An 18,329-nucleotide genomic window follows, 5' to 3' on the forward strand; every position below is an offset into this window, starting at 1 on the left:
ACAAACCGCACATTCAACAATACACTAACAACAAGTAACATGTCTAAATAAAATCCACCACCGTATGCTACATTGCTGATCATGAACGTTGTCGGCTATGATGTTTTTACATTTCTCCATAGTGTTTGCTTCGGATGTTATCCGTTCATATAGCTTCATTAAAACCTTCATTCTGAAAAATATAATTCAACGAGCGAAAGGTTAACAAAACTAAAAAACGAGGCTCGTTTTTTTATCTGTTTAATTATGAACGAGTCGACTGAAGTCATAGTTTTTACTTCCCTCTAACGGGTCTAAACAGATACGATACGAAAAAAATTAGCCATGAAGGAAAAGGGTCAAAAGGGTTATACTGGTCGAACATGACCCAAACTATATTTTCAAAAGTATGTATAAATGATCCACCTTTTCAATCATTTTATTCAAAGAACTTAACTATAGAAGACAGGACCTAGGAGTTGTGAAATATATAAAGGGAGAGGATGGGCATGTCCTAATCAAGAAACAAGACATTAAACAAAGATGGCAAAATTATTTTAACAGTCTTTTTAATGGCAGACAGACCGACCAACGAGAAACAGACAACCCAGTTGCGCAGAGACAACAAAGGAATAACTCCTACTGTAGAGGTATCACACAGGGAGAGGTGAGGATAGCACCGAGGAAGATGGGAAGGGCTAAGGCGGTTGGTCTAGGCAACATACCGATTGAGGCTTGGAAGTGTTTAGGGGATGAAGGAGTTCAGTGGCTCACTACTCTATTCAACCTTATTTTCAAGAATGGAAAAATGCCAAACCAGTGGAGGAGTAGTGTAGTAGTTCCCCTATACAAGAACAAGGGAGACGCACAGTGCTGTGGAAATTACAGAGGAATTAAGTTGTTAGGTCATACTATGAAATTATGGGAGAGAGTAATTGAGACCCGAATTAGGAGACAAACGCAGGTTATGATTAACCAATTTGGTTTCATGCCAGGACGGTTAACCACGGAAGCGATACACATATTGAGAAGATTAATGGAGAAGTATAGGGAGAAAAAGAGGGACCTACATATGGTATTCATCGACCTTGAAAAAGCTTATGACAGTGTGCCACGCAGACTAATTTGGGATAGTTTAGAAGGTAGAGGGTTACCTGGAAAGTATATAGACTTAATTAAAGATATGTATGACAGGACTAAAGCTAGTGTTCGTGCTAGTGTTCGTGCGCCGGTAGGAGATACTGATTTTTTCCCGGTGGAGATGGGACTCCACCAAGGATCGGCGTTAAGCCCGTTTCTTTTCACGGTAGTCATGGATGAGCTGTCCAAGTCGATTCAGGAGCCTGTCCCATGGTGCATGCTCTTTGCGGATGATATTGTGTTAGTGGCTGAGACTAAACAACGCTTGAACGAAAGGCTAGAGGAGTGGCGTGTAGCTTTAGAGGATAAAGGTTTAAGAATTAGTCGCTCTAAGACAGAGTACCTTTGTTGTGACTTCAGTGGTGTTGGTGATAGCGAGGACACCCAGATCACTATCGAGGACCAGGTGGTTCCGCAGATAACGAAGTTTAAATATCTAGGATCGTTTGTCCAAAGCAATGGAGAGATAGACACTGACATAACCCACCGCATACAAGCTGGATGGTGTAGGTGGAAAGCAGCCACTGGGGTTTTGTGCGACAAGCGGTTCCCATCTAAATTAAAGGGGAAATTCTATAGACTCGCAGTTAGACCTGCAATGTTGTATGGAACAGACTGTTGGGCCATCAAGAAGACACAGGAGCGCAGGATGGAGGTGGCAGAGATGAGGATGCTGAGGTGGATGTGCGGACATACTAGATTAGATACGATTAGAAATGAGGTCTTTAGGGAAAGATTAGGAATAGTTAGCATATCAGAGAAAATAAAGGAAGGGAGATTGAGATGGTTTAGGCATGTGAAGAGGAGACCGACAACAGCGCCAGTTAGAGTAGTGGAAGCCTTCATTGTGGAAGGAAAGAGGAGTAGAGGCAGACCTAAATTGACTTGGGATGAGAGAATTAGACATGACTTGACAGAGTTACACCTCTCTGAGGACATGGTCCAGGATAGAGATTCGTGGAGACGTAGGATTAAGGTTAGCGACTTCTAGGGGAAGACACCTAGTTAGCTTAGCTTTCTATTAGCTTTCTATTTAGGGTCTAGTTGGCTAGTCTTGATCCTTGTTGTTTATGAATATTTTTTTGTTTTGATGCTGCTTTTTGTTTCTTATGCCCTTTTCTTAGTAGGTTACAGATTCCTTGCTTTTTTGGTAGTTTGTTATCTATGTATTGCTAAGTGTCTTTTGCTTGTAGGATGTATGTTTACTATGATTACCTGTATGTAGCTTTATGAGCCGGGGGTCTTTCTGGAAGCAGCCTCTCTATTCTCTCGGATAGAGGAAAGACTTGCCTACATCCCACCCTCCCCTGACCCTACCGATAGCGTGCTATGCGGTGGAATATACAGGGCTTGATTGATTAATTGATTGAAAATGATATAAAATTTGTAATCTTTACATACATATTTATTGTGTAATGACTAATGAGCAACTTCAAATTCAAAATTTAGTTAATTGTTATAAACTTACTTCACTAAACAAATGAGTAACAATTATATATACCTCTAGTTTGACAAAGTTTCAAATAATTTTGTGCAAATACTAGGGGTGCCAATCGTGTCAGGTTATGGGTTGGCGGGTTAATATGTGCAACCAGAACCTGCCCCGCATTATTATTCGTGTCAAGGATTTCGGACTTAACCCGCACACACATAAACTCGGGTCGACCTGAACACGACCCATGTAACTCATTTTTCATATAAATAATTAAAAACAAAATTGATATAATTTGGTGTCGGTAGACTAATATGAGTAATATACTAATATGAATATATATATTTTTTTAAATTATTATAAAACATGAAAATGTATTGGAAATTTCAAGTATAATAAAAAACTAGTAGCAAACCCGCGTGATGCGGCGGCGCCGAAAACTTACAACCGATACTTATTTCTTGTTACTTTATCAATCCTCTCGCAGTATACCATATAGTATGATAGTCGACGTTTATTTTGTCAGAGCTTTTCTATATTTAAGACCATATAAAAGAAGTCTAGCCTTCAAATTAATAAATGTAAACATACATATTTGCTGATAAACTTACAATCTAATTTCTGTATGCTCAATTAAATTTCTTCAATTACGCACACACTTTACAAATTTCAAATATACAAAACAAAAAAGACGGATGAGAACCTTATATCTGTCCTTAAAACTATTTAATGTCCAAATAATCTAAGCATTCAAAATATAACGGTTAACATATAACCATAAACGCATGTGTATCTTGTATACTTATAACTTGAATCAAGGTATACTAACTATTCTAGTGGCGACATCAAATCTTTGACTTTAATGCCACTAAATTTTGATACAAAAAATATATAAATCTTATTAAGTAAACGTTATTTAAATTTTAAACATTCATAGAATTATATTAAAATGTTATAATTGAATGTCACGTATCAATAAAATTGCTAGTATATATTATAATACCTTTGTAACGAAAGCCATGTTCCCGCTATCTGGTATAAACCACTACCCATAGACAAAATTGTTAATCTATGATCTATCATCTCCAACTTTTCATACTATACAAGCTAGCAATAACACGCGTGTCACTAATTTAACATATATTGGATCGAAAAGGACTTATCAATAACACCGAAAAGGAAGCCATCGAATCAAATTATACTTAAAAATTAGATGTTTGAATTCGAATAAACACATATAAATTGGGTATTGAAAACCAAAATGATTATAAAATAAAAATCATTATAGATATTAGTTTTATATGCTCGAGTTCGGCTCAATTAATTTACAAGAGCTCAATGTTCATTCAAGTTACAAGAGCTCAAGCTCGATCTCATCTCAAAATGAGCTATCTTTATAAAGCTCGAGCCCGACTCGTGATTAGTGTTTGAACTCGGCTCAAGATTAGTTTTTAAGCTTGAGAACTTACAAGGGCTGAAGCTCGGTCTCACCTCAAAACGAGCTATATTTATAAAGCTCGAGCCCGACTCGCGATTAGTGTTTGAGCTAGGATCAAGATTAGTTTTTAAGCTTGAGCTTGTATGTATCATTTATTAATTAATTTATATTCATTTTTATTAGTTCATTAATATTCTAATAATAAAATTTATATATGACATAATATATTTTATTTATTCTATCATAAATTCATACATAAATAATTTAATATAAATAAAAATTTAATATATTAAACAAAAATACTAAATAGCATATTTGTTTAGGTTTGCGAGACAACTCCATAAATGAAGCTCGAGTACGGGCTTGTCTATCAAACAAGTTTATATAAGTTTGAACTTGTTTAAACTCAATTTGATTCAAGCTTTCTAGGTGAAAAAAGAAATGTCTTATTACAGACAAAATTAAGACATATATACTTTTTCCTGCCACATTATCATCATCTCTGTCAAGCATAAATTATTATAACCTATTTAGTTGAACAACTAAAAATACATGGGAAATGTTTAACACTTACCACTTAAAAAATTTAACACAAACTATCTTGGAAAAGAAAGCATAAAACTGGTTTAAACCGTCAAATTGAATAGTCCTAAAATGGATATTTGTGTGTTTGATTTTTCTCAAATTGACAAGATGAAGATTAACATGAAGACGTAGCCTGAGAAGATTATTCTTGATTTCAAAGTTAAATTTTGTATACTAAATTTAAGAAGAAGATGGGTAGCATGAAAATAGGAGGAGCAGGAGAGTGGGCATGCATGGTAAATGTAAATATGTATTTATTTTTGATTTGAGTTGGATTGTACATAAGTAAATAGTGTAAAATTGAAGGGGCACTTTGAAACTTTGAACTTAATCAGAAAAGATATTTATATTAATAGAGTTTTACATTGATGCAATAATGACTTGTACATTATTAGCCTCATGTCCATACTTAATAAAATTTACATCGAAACGTAGACAAAAATAAACATGTCGCAATGGTATGTTCAAAATTTATAAAAACTTAATGTATTAAAAGATATAAAAGAAAAACAAAAAGAAAACAAAATGGAGGAACATGCGGTTAAACTAAAGGGGGTGGAATGGTTAATATTAGATATATTTTCAAAACTGTAGTATAGTTGAAGGGTAAAAGATGTAACTACAATTTAAAGAGTCGTGGATTGGTGATGAATGAAAGACAAAAATACGCTCTTAACTTCCCTAAGACATGCATGATGGCTAGTACAATAGGCAATCAAAGTTATACCTCTTAAAATTTAAGAGGTGCTTGACTGCTAACGGTTAACATAAATAGAAATATAATTACAAAAGTTTTTTTTTCAATACGTAAACGGGTTAACAGGTCAACCCATATTTATACGGGTTAACACGATCTTGAACCCGACCCGTTTTTTAAATGGGTAGTTGGTCGACTCAAAACCTTTTTCTTTTTTTTTTTGCATCGGGTTCGGGTCGTGTCAACAGTTGCTGCCGAATCCAGCTTTAGGCTATAAAGTATAAACCGTAATGTAACTAAACTGAAAGAGCATAAAAACCAAGAACAGGATTTGCGGTTTCTATTTCTCAAATTACACTTTTTTGAAAACGAAATGTGTGTAGTTAACGACCTATAATGGTAACAAGGGGCGGCAACATGGCCCGAAACACAACCCGAATCCGACACAAAAAACACAGGTTTTTGATTGACTAACGCAACCCGTTTAAAATACGGATTGGGTTTGGGGGTGACTAACCTGACCCGTTTAAATAAAAGGCCAGGTTTAGTTTGACCCATATCAAAACGAGTTGACCTGTTAACCAATTTAAGTAAATTATAATATTTTTTTTGTTTTTATTCTCTGTTTTCCTAACACACTCTTACAGTTTCCAATCAGATCTCATGTTATTAATTATTTATAAAAATAAAAAGTTATATTACTCATTTTCTTTACAACTCTATATTGTATCCATTTTATTTCCAAAAAATCTTTTGTTATTGTTTTAGTAAATGGGTCGTTTTCGGGCCAACCAAAATATGAGTCGGGTTCGGGTTGCACCCGCTAACCCGACACAATTGACACCCCTAACTATTTGATAAAATTTAATACGTATACGAGTTCAGCTAGTGTAAGGTTGTAACATTAAGACATGTTAAACACATATAGGGAGAATGTGACGTGGAGTGCATATTCAAGTGACCACCGACCACGTATTATGTTGGAGGATGACCGTGCCTGAAAATTGTTACGACCTGATGCCGCCCCTACTTGACAATCACATATAACAATATTTGGTATATAACAGGACAAAGTTTTTGCTTAGTTGATAGTTTACAGGAGTGTTTTTCACCTTATTAGTTAGCAACCCATCGATATTAACAATACAATGCAGCACTAGTAGCATATAATGCATGTTTATAATGTATTTGTTCTTAATAGGAAGAGATATTGTTGAGGAGTAAAACTAAATAATCACTTTTGTCCAAGTTAATACTTTGTTAGAATGGACTAGTACAATATGTATAAAAATTTTCATACAAAAACGTGTAATTTACACTACTGAGCACAAAAAAAAAGGCGGGGTTGCGCCCCTGATCGTATGCTTATAACACACTACTTTTAGTTATTTTTATATTTTGTAGGTTGCGAAGATAAACGAGAACAAGTACCAAACAAGAGTAAAGCAAGAGATATTGTTATAACTTATAAACAAAGTTATTCTATCTCAAAGTCTCAAAATATTGAATTTGGAGTCATCAAAGCAAACCACATTGGTTAGTTCCCCATTCCAAAGTCTTGAATTTGACCTCAAAAGTCAACTGTATCCAATTATAGAAACAATTGAATGTGATCCTGTCCTGATTACAAATTTACAATTCAGAAATAGAAAGTTGATGTATGTGACTCGTTTTATACCGCCTCTCATCTCTTATCGAAAAAAGAATTGAGTGCAGTTTGACTTTTAAGGCCAAACCCACCAAATTTACACACCAATTCCAGTATAAATTTTGACTCTTTTTTTAGTGAGTTTTGATTAGAGATAGTTCATTTATTGTAACAAGAGTAATACATAAGATTTTTGTATCAAAATCTTACATCATAGTCCTATATGCAGAGTTTACCAAACATACCATATGTATACAAATGTATGTATATATATATACTGACACACACATAGATGACCAAAGCATGCACCTCAAAAGATTCCACATGGATGGAATGATCCAACGGTCAACTTTCTTCGTTCATTCTCCAAAACGATCTCGAGTTCTGTTATGATCTCTTCAAACATTGGTCTCGCATCAGGATTCCGGTGCCAACATCTTTTTAGCAACCTGTAAAGTAGAAACATGTACACTTTGAATTTTTAAGTCAAACATACAAATTTGACCTTCTTGTTGACTTTTCTAAAGCATTAATGCCAAAATCTTTCTATTCATAACAATTATTATGGATGTTTAGTCTAGTTGTCAAATCTTGTGCAATAGTTTTTTTTTTACATTAATGAAACAAATTGAGCACATTTAAGTAACTTACATCCTCACGTGTTCAGGGTATAAATAACAAGATAAAGGCGGCCTTGAGTCCTCGTATGCCCGTCTGTCCGCTACTTGTTCGGGTGCTTCCTCTCTATTAGATGGTCCACCCTGAAACATCTAAAGCCACATCTAGATATAATATGGAAACAATGGAGATTAAGAAGATCAAATGATCATAAAAGTTTTATAGTCTTTGCATGCTTTGACCTTTAAAGTCAAACTAAGAAAAAGAAACGGGCTGCATAATTTAGTTTGACCTTTAATATAGTTTTACCAAGATCCTTTTTCCCGATTTAATAAGAGTTGCTTCGAATTTGAGTTCTAAAATTGGCCAATTTTGACCACAAAAGTCAATAGCACATCTCTTTTCTACGCATACTTTGACTCTTGAAGCAAAACACAAAAGTCAATTTGATCAACAAGTTTGCATTATAAGATTGACTAATTTGACCAACAAGGTCAAACTATGCATCTTTTGTTATGAACTGACTCACTGAGTATGTCTTACATCGTGAACAATGAAAGCAAATGCGTAAACATCAACACTTTTGCCATAAGATTCCCGACGATAAACTTCAGGAGCCATGTATCGATCTGAAAGAAACACACAAAACATGTGATCTTTAAAAATCAATGTTTATGACTATTATGATAAAGTGACAGATTTAGTACATGAACTAGTGCCTCCTGTCATTTTATAGCCAGTAACATCTTTCTCATGTGCAGATTTGCTTAAGCGAAAGTTTGTAACTTTGAGGTGACCGGATTCATCTTGCAATACATGCCTGAAAGGTTTTTTGCGGAAAAGAAAAGTTTATTAACTCAAAAAGTATCATAAAATTATAACATCAAAAAATTAAGTGTGAACTACATAGACGTGTGAATTTATGCCACCACACGAACCTGAAACGAAATCAGGGTTGTAAACGAACCGGGCCAGGTTGGGCTTGTGCTCGGATTGTGGCTCGTATAGTTTTAAAAAAAAGTAAGATTGTATATATATATGTGTGTGTTTTTTCACATATTGATGTTATAGAAAAAGAAAAAAAAAATTGTTATTATAACATACCTATAATGCCTAATTAATAAACTACAAAATTTATGATATATATACATTAATATTTGGGTTATAAATTATATATATTAAAATTTGGGCTTTAATTTAAATGAGGCAACGAGCGAGCCAACGAGTTGAGCTTACTTTGGCTCGGGCTCAGCTCGTTTAACGAGCTGGTTTCAAGCGAGTGTTTTCTATCATAACTTAAACCAAGTATTTTGTACCAAATTTAAAAGATAAAAGAGAAATGAGAATCTGGTTTTTATAGCTAAAATGTAATTGCTTTATACATATTTATATTTTTTTTCGTAAATATCAATATGCTTAAAGAAGAAAATAACATGTTTTTCAGGTTAAACTGGTTGTCATGTTTGCCTGCAAATACGCGTGTTGTGTTCATGTAAGGTTTTCAGGTTAGTGTCAGGTTTGACTCCTAAACAAAGAATGTTTGAATGCATACCTTTGGGTCAAAGCCCTGTGAATTATAGCATGAGGTTTATGGTTATGAAGATAATTCATGCCCCTGCAGATCAGGAAAAAAAACCATTGAAACTCAAAAAAAAAAAAAAATCAATTTAAAACCAAGACCCAAAGTGAAATAACTATTAAAAAAGGTGAGAAATGATATACCTTGCAATATCCAAAGCATAAGAAACCGCAGTCAATGTGTCAAGCCTTCCTTTCTTACTTAAAATATCATGCAAACTTCCCTAAAAAATATCCTAAATTATAAGTACAGACTAAAAGAAAAGAACCCGAAAACAAACCAACATTTTTTAAATATTCGCTCAGGAAAATCAGGCGGTCTGGGTAGTTCGAGACACCAAGAAACTGCACAATGTTCGGGTGGCGCAACTTTTGCCATACTGTAAGTTCCTTCAGAAAACTTTGCCTGTGAACATATTTTAATACATGAGTTTAAATAGCTAAATGAGTATCAATGAGTTCAAGTTTGACTTTCAGATGTCAAAGATGTTACTCATTGGAAAGTACTAAGTTTGACCTAAGGGTGGTCATTCCTGACATGTTCCGAAACACAACATGATCCAACACGAAATAATCAGGTTGTGAGTTATCATTTATAACCCGCTTGATAAACATGTTGTGTTTAGGTTGACATGTTTAACGCATTAAGTAAACAGGCCAACCCATCAACACGTTTAAAATAAAAATAAAGGTCAACCCGCCAACTCTTTAACCCGTTTGCATCTTGATTACAACCCATATACAACAGCCAAATACTTGAATAGATAATTGGGTTACACAGGTTGTGTTTGGGTTGACGTGTTTAACCCGTTGAGTAAACAAGTCGACGTGTCAACCCGTTTAAAAATAAAACTAAAAAGGTCAACCTTTTTAACCAAATTATAATCACCCGTTACCCACCAACCCGTTTATGACTTGCTTACACCATTTACATGTACAACTGCCAGCCTGTTTCGCTCGTTTAGATAAATGGGTTACACGGGTCATGTGCTTTAGTGATTTAACATGAATTAATATATGACTAGTGTTCGGGTTCGTAGATTCAGCCTGCCAGCCCAACATAATTGCACCCCTAGACTTGAATTTTATTGGTCAAAGCTCACCTCACTTTCTCATTTGATGCAAGTGATGACCGGATGGTCTTTGCAGCGACTTCTGTACCGCGCCATTTTACTTTATAAACTTCACCATATGCACCCTGCTATCATCAAGTTTTGTTAAATATGCAACTCATTTCCAATTTTAATTTCTTTTTAAAAAATAAATAAAATAACTACTTCGCCGATGAGAACCGCTGCTTGAAGGTGAAGTTCAGAATAATGAATCTGATAACATGGAGTCTGAGAGTCAAGTGCAGCCTATAGAAAGATACAGTTTGACTTTTGAGGTTAAAGAATAAATCTTGAACTACAAACTATGATATAAAAAACTTTATAACTAGTAATATTTCATCAAACATAATGTTTAAGGAAATGTGTTACCGGATCAATTCCTCCGTGTGCCTCAAGGATTTTGCAAATTTCCGAGTAACCTAAGCTACGTGCATCCGAAAGTGGTTGCAAATAACAAAACAAAACTTGGGTGTCAATCATGTCGGGCTGTGTTGTTCATCCCGAACACAACCCGTTTATTTGCGTCACAACATCAATCCTAACCCACATACACTTAAAATAGTGTAACCCGAACACGGCTCGTTTAGCCCATTTATCTAAACATGTCAAAAGGGTTGGCAGGTAATAATCAAGTTGTAAATGTATTAATTGGAAAATTTTGCTCGGGTTAAACAAGTCAAAAACAGGTTAGTGGGTCGACCTTTTAACTAAACGGGTTATATTTGCCAACCCAAAACTTGTTTGCTTTCGGGTCGTGTTGGAAAATAAATTTTATATTTAGGGGATGTTTCGTTTAAAGGAAAACGTACGGTACGACTCCAACGATCGGTGGAGTTGACATCCGCGCCTTTTTCAAGAAGTAAAAGAACAATTTCCGTAAAGCCTTCACAAGCAGCTAAGTGAAGTGCTGTTCTTTTGTCATAATCTCTTACATTTGGGTCTACACCGTTACCAAGCTCTTGCAAAATCCCACTTCTGTTGCCTTTGCCCGAGCTGTACAGAAGGCGGAACGTGCCATCTGAGTCGGTTTTCTGCACTTGCATTTGCTGCCACCATAAAATTTAATCATAAATATGCAAAAGTAGAGACATGACATGACTTTTGGTTGGTCAAACAAGTTACAAATAGGATTAAAGAGTAAGACATGAAGTAAGATGTAGTGTAAAACAAGTAGTGTGAAATGCATAAAAAACAAGCCATGTAATATTGTTTCTGTTGTAGATGAAACGAGTCGCTTATGAGTTACTCGAGATCTGCTATTTAAAAGCTAGATTCGACCAGAGCTAAAGCCTAAACTGAAACTAGTCATATACACGAGCATGAGCATGAGCATGAGCTTTATGAACCGAGCTTGGTTAGGCTCGCAAGTCTAAATGAATATATTATTAATATAGTATAACATAATACATAATTACATAGCAATTACTATATTTGTATGTATCATTTTGATTGAAAAACTAAATAATATATGTTTATACAAAATCATGATTGTAAATATACATATAAAAATACTGTGTTGATAAAAATAATTGAATAATAGATAAGCCAAGATTGAGATTGTGAAATTACTCAAGAGTTGAACTTGAGCTTGAGCTTTAGATATAGAGCTGAAAAAAAATTCGATCACGATCTCAAATTCTCTTAAATTAAGCAGGTCCGACTCGTTTTCACCAAGAACGCACGAATCATAAGTTCAATGGTATTACAAAGTAAAACTGACCATGGAAGATGATGATGGAGGATGAGGTAAAGTCCTCTGTTCTTGAAGGATGAGAGGAAACACTGTACATTTGAAGCTTTATAAACTCATGGAATAATATTGCCGATGGAATTAAGGTAGAGAAACAAATAAAAACAAAGAAATGCTGCTGAGGTACCAAGAAATTAAATCAATTTTAAATAGCATGTTAAATGAACACTATAACTTGGTTAAAACTAAGAGAGAGAGATTCAGATTCCATATGTTCTTATAATATATAAAACAATATAACATCTTATTAAACAAGTTCCAAGTCTAATAAAACACAAGGAGAAACACACTTGCAACTAATTACATCATCATCAGAAGCCAATTTTGGCACAGAAGTAGTAACCAACATGCCATCAATACTTGCAGCCTTATCAACATCAAACACCACTGTACTCAGCCCCTTTCCAACAACAAACATCTTCTTACCGACTCTCCTTCCGCCACATCATCACTCTTGTTCCCGAACTCTGATCCAACACATAAAGTGTGTCGTCCACTACAATACCTGGGCCCCGCCACCATGTCAGCATCTGCATGCTGCCATGTCCCGTTTAGCGGGTCGTACACGACTGCATAAACATGACTAGATACAGCCGAAAGGCCACATCGGATGTAGATTTTTCCGTCTATTACTAGAGAATCTTGAATCTCGGGAACGATGTTTGGGTCAGTATGAGATGTCCACGTGTTTGTGGTGGAATCAAATGTGTCCCATGAATGTGGGTCGCTTGATTTGGATCCTAACCCGCCAATTGCATACATTTTACCGTCAATTGCTTCACAAGCAAAATAACACCTGGATAAAAATGGGAAAACCGATTATCAAAGGGTATAGTAATATGACCTCATTACCCCTTATGGGTGCAATCATGTCGGGTTCAAGGGTTTGGGGTTAAATTGTTAAACCCGAACACGACCCATATGTTTATTTGTGTCAATGACATTAACCTCAACCCGAGACCCGGGTACATTTAACTCTTTATCTGAATGAACCAAATGGATTGACGGATAGTAATCAAACAGTAAATGTGTAAAAGGATTGACGGATAGTAATCAAGTAGTAAATGTGTAATTCGGGTTGGTCAGTTGTAAATGGGTTAAACGGGTTGGTGGGTCGACCAACAGGTTGGCGAGTTGACTAACGGGTTAAACAGGTCAACACAAACACTACTTGTTTAAAGTTTAAACACAAGTTACACAACCCATCTATTAAAATGGCTTAACGGGTATGCATAAAACCTAATTACCAACCTATAACTGAATGACCAATGAAACAGAACCGATGCACTAGAAGTCTAGAACCTAACCAAGAAATGATGGGTCAGTTTGACATGTTTTTGAAAACCAAAGTTAGCGAGTCATTTTGGTTATCAATGCTTACATAACCGACAAAACCAACCCAAACCAAGTTTCAGTAAATTTGTGGTTTACGAAGCCAACCCACTTTTAATGTTATAGGTTATTATTATTTTCTTTTCAAATGGTAAACTCAATTTATTCAAGGCCAAGTGTGTATAACAATTTATTAAGTGGTTACAGATTTTCATAGCTGAACTTTTTGGGCCAATTACATTATTTTAAGCCATTTTAGTCAGGCCCAAACATTTCGAGATCAAATCTGGTTCACGGTTAATCAACTCATAACAGAACCGAAACAACATGTAAAAACGATTAACCATAACCGACTTAACCGAAATCGATCTATAATCATTCTCCGACTTAAATATGACAACCCAAAACCTGATTACTTTTGTGTCCTGTCAAAAATGCCACCCCAACTTATTTGTATTCTAAACAGACTTTGGCCATCTTACAGTTTATTACATAACAAGGCAATAACTAAAAACTGCGAATTATTACCTTGCAGTTGACAAAGGAGAATCTTCACTCCATGCATTCTTACTAACATCATAACAATAAACTTCATCAGTAGCATCTTCAACCCAGCCACATCCACCCAAAAAGTAAATATTTTTCCCCAAAACTTCAAAACCGACACCTTTTCGTTTCAAACAACGAGGTGAAAGATCCGGGACACGTTTCCAACTCTTTTTGGGCAAATTCGGGTCTAACACATAACAACAAAGTTGTTCCGATTTGTCTTTACGTAACGCATAAATCCAAGTTTCAGTTAAATTATGCTTTTGACGATACGAATACCACTCCTCACTGCAAACCAAATCCCGCCACTTTCTTGAAACACAGAATGGTATCTTCGAGGAATCTTTGCTAAGCAGGTTAGAGCAATATCATCTGGAAGACCGCTGATCAATGATGATTGTGTAATGACAGTTGGACTTGAACCCTCTTGCACGCTTTCTGTAAGTTCCATATTGTTGCAAATACAAACCTGTAAAAATTTAAAGAACGCGCGTTATAGAATGCTAACAGCTGCTAGCTTACGCACATCCTTACACACTAAAACTATAGCAAGTGGTTATCAGGGTTTTGATGACGTATGTAAGAAATAAACTATAAATCTCATTCTAGACTTGCCATCATATACAGAAAATGAAAGAAATACATACAACTATACAAACACATTATAATATCATATATATATTTTTAACTTTTAAACCTCCCTCGGTTAACTGAAATTAACCAAACCTTTCCTATTTTCATATACTTCAAACTTTTATACCTCCATTTCAAGTATTTCTAAGCAAAAATTTTAGGCCAAGTTTGGTTTTGGTTATTAACGTTACCGAAAAACCAGAAAATAACCAAATTAACTGAACCGATTTTTGGTTCTTGGTTTCGGTGGAGTGGAATAACCAAACCGATATATGCTCGGTCACAGAAGAGTGTAAGAGATTTATATACAATTGAATAAATTAATGATAGGATTTTATATAATTTACTATAAAACGATTACAATAAAGTGGCAGGCAAACGGTCTAGACCTAAAAACACAATTTGTTTTCGAATAACATAATAAGATCATAAAATTGAAAAATATTTAGAGATGAATTCAAGTCTCATGCAAACAAAAGCACCTAAAAATTGAGAAATTAGGGCTCAAAATCTACATCAATTAAATATAGTAATGGTGTCAAAATTAGGTACCTAAACACCAATTATTAATATAATAATAATAAAGCTTACAAACAGATAATCATTGACTGACTTGATTCAGATCGATTGTTCGAAAGTTGAATAGGTTTGTTTGGGGTCTGGATCCGATCACGTACAAATGAAGAAGATGAGGGTTGTTTTGTAACTTGTCCTAAACTTGTGGGCTCAGATTCATTAATACTTATTACCATGTCATGTGAGTGGATATTAGTAATACTAGGTTAGATTGTAGAAATATATAAATCGTGTAACAACACGTCATATCATATTGCAAAACATAACGGCAGACATAACTATACATCATACTCAAGGAGACAATAACATGATATATAGTTTTTAATAATACTTGTCAGATATAAAAACTTCATTAAACATAACTTTCAACCAAAATAACATTAATTATACAATTATTATATAGATAATAAAAAATTCAAAATGATAATTTCATAAACAACTAAATAACATTCGTTTTACAATTATTTGGTACATAATAAAAAGTTCAAAATGAAAATTTCATAAACAACTAAATAGTTCCTTATAAATCACATTTGTAGTTTTATTTGTAACTTTACCCTCTTTATCTAATATAAACATTTTAACACCGTCTCTACTCTTCACTCAGGATAAAGCTACATATAGTTGACTATGTGTAAACACCAGTGCTCGAAGATATATTCCAACTCTTGCAAGTGATTGGCCTTGACTTTTGTTAATGGTCATTGCAAAACAAACCGCTACCGGAAACTGTCTTCGTTTCAATATGAATGGCAATTTCTTATCTGAAGGAGTTAGAGTACTACGAGTTATATAAGTGCGATGACCAATGTTAGTACCCGAAATAACCTTTACTTAGATAAAACGCCTCCCCAATTGAATAACCTGTAATCGAGTTCCGTTGCATAAACCATTTTTCTGATCAATATTCCTTAGTAACATTATTGACACACCAACTATTAGAACCAATTTATGATTAGACATATCAGACATCTTTAAACCATTTAGAAAATCTGGTGAGTGTAATGCTGGATCGAAACCAGGCCCAACACTATCCGAGTTATCTATACCATTAGAACTTAGATATTCAACTTCTTCTCCGGAAATAAAGTTAAAAATCTGTCATTAATGTCTTCGACAACCTCATTTAAAGGTGCAAGTATGACCCTTTCTTGAAAATATGAAATATCATTAAATTTATCCAATAATGTTGGATATACAAAATCAATAAGATCAGAAAGAGGATCGGATGAATCACCGATCAAAAGATCATCTGGTATGTCTATAATGGAGTTCCCATCATTGTGACCACAAAGTTTTCCTTCACCAAGTTCCAACAACCAATCTGCAAATTGGAGGTCTCTACCAAATCTGATGGACACCCGACAGTTAACCTCATGTTTTTCTTTGACGTAAGAACTTTGCACTTGGACCAAATGTGGGACGAACCGAGTGAAGCATTAACAATGTCACTACGTGATCCATTTTGTACGACTGGTAGGATTTGACGAAAATCACCCCTAAAAACAATGACTTTCCCCCTTAATGGATGTTGAGAACTGTTACGTTTAACACCTTTTAAAACATCTTTTAAACTCCTATCCAAGGCTTCAAATGCATGTTTATGTATCATAGGAGCCTCGTCCCAGATAATCAGATCAGTTTGCTTCATTAAGTTGCAAATACCTGGATTTTTTTGTTATTGAACAGGTAGAATCCTCAGTTAGATTTATAGGAATTATAAATCTAGAGTGAGTGGTTCTACCTCCCTCAATTAACAAAGACGCTATACCGCTTGAGGCAACGTTTAAAACAATTTTTGCTTTGGATCTTTTGGAAGTAGATAACTGACGTGAGGTCGAAGACTCACTAAACAATAAACCGAATACAACTAGTTAGATAACGGTAAGCGGGTATCGAACATAGGGAGTTTGTGGAAAATATGTTACTAAGTAGCTTTGTAATTAATCTATATTAAACTAAATGCAGAAAATAAACTCAAGTATTTTGGTTGTTTGGTTTTGATTAACAAAAAGAACTAAAGCAATAAACGAGTTTTAAACAATATAAGAAACAATGTTCTCTCCCGATTTCAGGTTTCCAATGTTGATAAAGTTAACATTTACTTGTGAGATGAACTACACAAATACAGTTCTTGAAAATGCGTTTGGATGTGATAAAAGAGGACTAAGTACTTGGATTATAAAAACGCAAGGTTGTCACTCAATAATTAGTTTAGTATTGATAACCCTAATTCTCTTCTACTAAATATCGATTGCCTATGGCACCAAGAACAGATAGTCAAGAACACGAATTTATACCATACTAACAATTACAAAACAAACACACAATCACCATAGGAAAATAATCATAAGATCAAAATACTATCCCACAAATAACATAAACAATTAACAAATATCCAATTGAAAACCTTACAATTCGGGAGAGAACATAAAAGAAATTAGCCGAGCATGATCCGGTTCATCATCCCTTCGGTTATAGTAATCATACGAATTAAAAACACTAAATCAACAATTGGAATCACCAAACTGTTGTTCTTGGACTCAAAAATCGCCCCTAGGTCGTTCTAAAGTGTTAGATAGATGAAAAGACACCCAAAAACGGAATAAAAACAAGTATTTTCGGCATTTACAGCTCCGCACCGTGGCCCACGGTTCCCACCGTGGCCCATGGTGGTCTCCACGACCCCCAGAACGCCACGGTACGGTGTAAACTGTCACTTTTGATCAGTTGGACCGTGGCCCACGGTCCAGACCGTGACCCACAGTGGAGCTCTTTCTCATTTTCTTGTTTTCTTCATATCTTTCTTGTTTCAACTCCGTTTTCTTCACCGTTTTCGCCCACGTTCTCGTAATTACATCCTCTATATTCTCCTACCTGCAATTATATGAGTAACTATAGTCAAATAATTCCACAAAATAAACCGATTGTATGCATGGTTATTAACAGTCTTATATCACTTAAGGGTTGTCCAATGGACCACCCGTCACATTCCCACACTTACCCGTTGCTTGCCCTCAAGCAACATCTCAACACAAACTATTTATTATTTTCAACTTGTAGCCACCAATCTTACCACACTTCCGGTCAGTTATGGTCCCAAGTCATACCCTATTCCCTTATTTTATCGGTTGCACTAGTTCACTTGATGTTCCATCTAAACCGAAGATTTCTAACCATACCTAACATGCTTTCGGTTTTTACCTATACATAACACACATTTACACATTAACTTTTCCTTGGTGATCATCCATACATATCA

At 35.0% G+C, this 18,329-nt stretch overlaps 1 protein-coding gene and 1 pseudogene across 2 annotated transcripts; both read right to left on the reverse strand.

The window, feature by feature from the left end:
- Nucleotides 1-7,150: 7,150 nt before the first annotated feature.
- On the reverse strand, nucleotides 7,151-11,270 carry LOC143596428 (serine/threonine-protein kinase VIK-like). The gene is made up of 11 exons (XM_077075214.1): nucleotides 11,037-11,270; nucleotides 10,597-10,713; nucleotides 10,393-10,473; nucleotides 10,219-10,313; nucleotides 9,401-9,521; nucleotides 9,260-9,339; nucleotides 9,090-9,152; nucleotides 8,245-8,357; nucleotides 8,081-8,166; nucleotides 7,571-7,689; nucleotides 7,151-7,368 (listed from the first exon to the last, which is right to left on the reverse strand). Exons 1-11 carry the CDS (start codon nucleotides 11,268-11,270, stop codon nucleotides 7,230-7,232), a joined length of 1,248 nt encoding a protein of 415 aa, XP_076931329.1. The 3' UTR covers nucleotides 7,151-7,229.
- A 261-nt stretch (nucleotides 11,271-11,531) lies between these two features.
- Nucleotides 11,532-14,395, reverse strand: LOC143596433 (F-box/kelch-repeat protein SKIP4-like; annotated as a pseudogene). The gene is made up of 2 exons (XR_013146711.1): nucleotides 13,838-14,395; nucleotides 11,532-12,773 (listed from the first exon to the last, which is right to left on the reverse strand). The product of XR_013146711.1 is annotated as an F-box/kelch-repeat protein SKIP4-like (transcript).
- Between the last annotated feature and the right edge of the window lie 3,934 nt (nucleotides 14,396-18,329).

This window comes from Bidens hawaiensis, unplaced genomic scaffold (assembly GCF_021521415.1).
Source record: "Bidens hawaiensis isolate Kalapana, Puna unplaced genomic scaffold, B.hawaiensis_p1.1 tig00046382_1, whole genome shotgun sequence".
NCBI lineage: Eukaryota > Viridiplantae > Streptophyta > Magnoliopsida > Asterales > Asteraceae > Bidens > Bidens hawaiensis.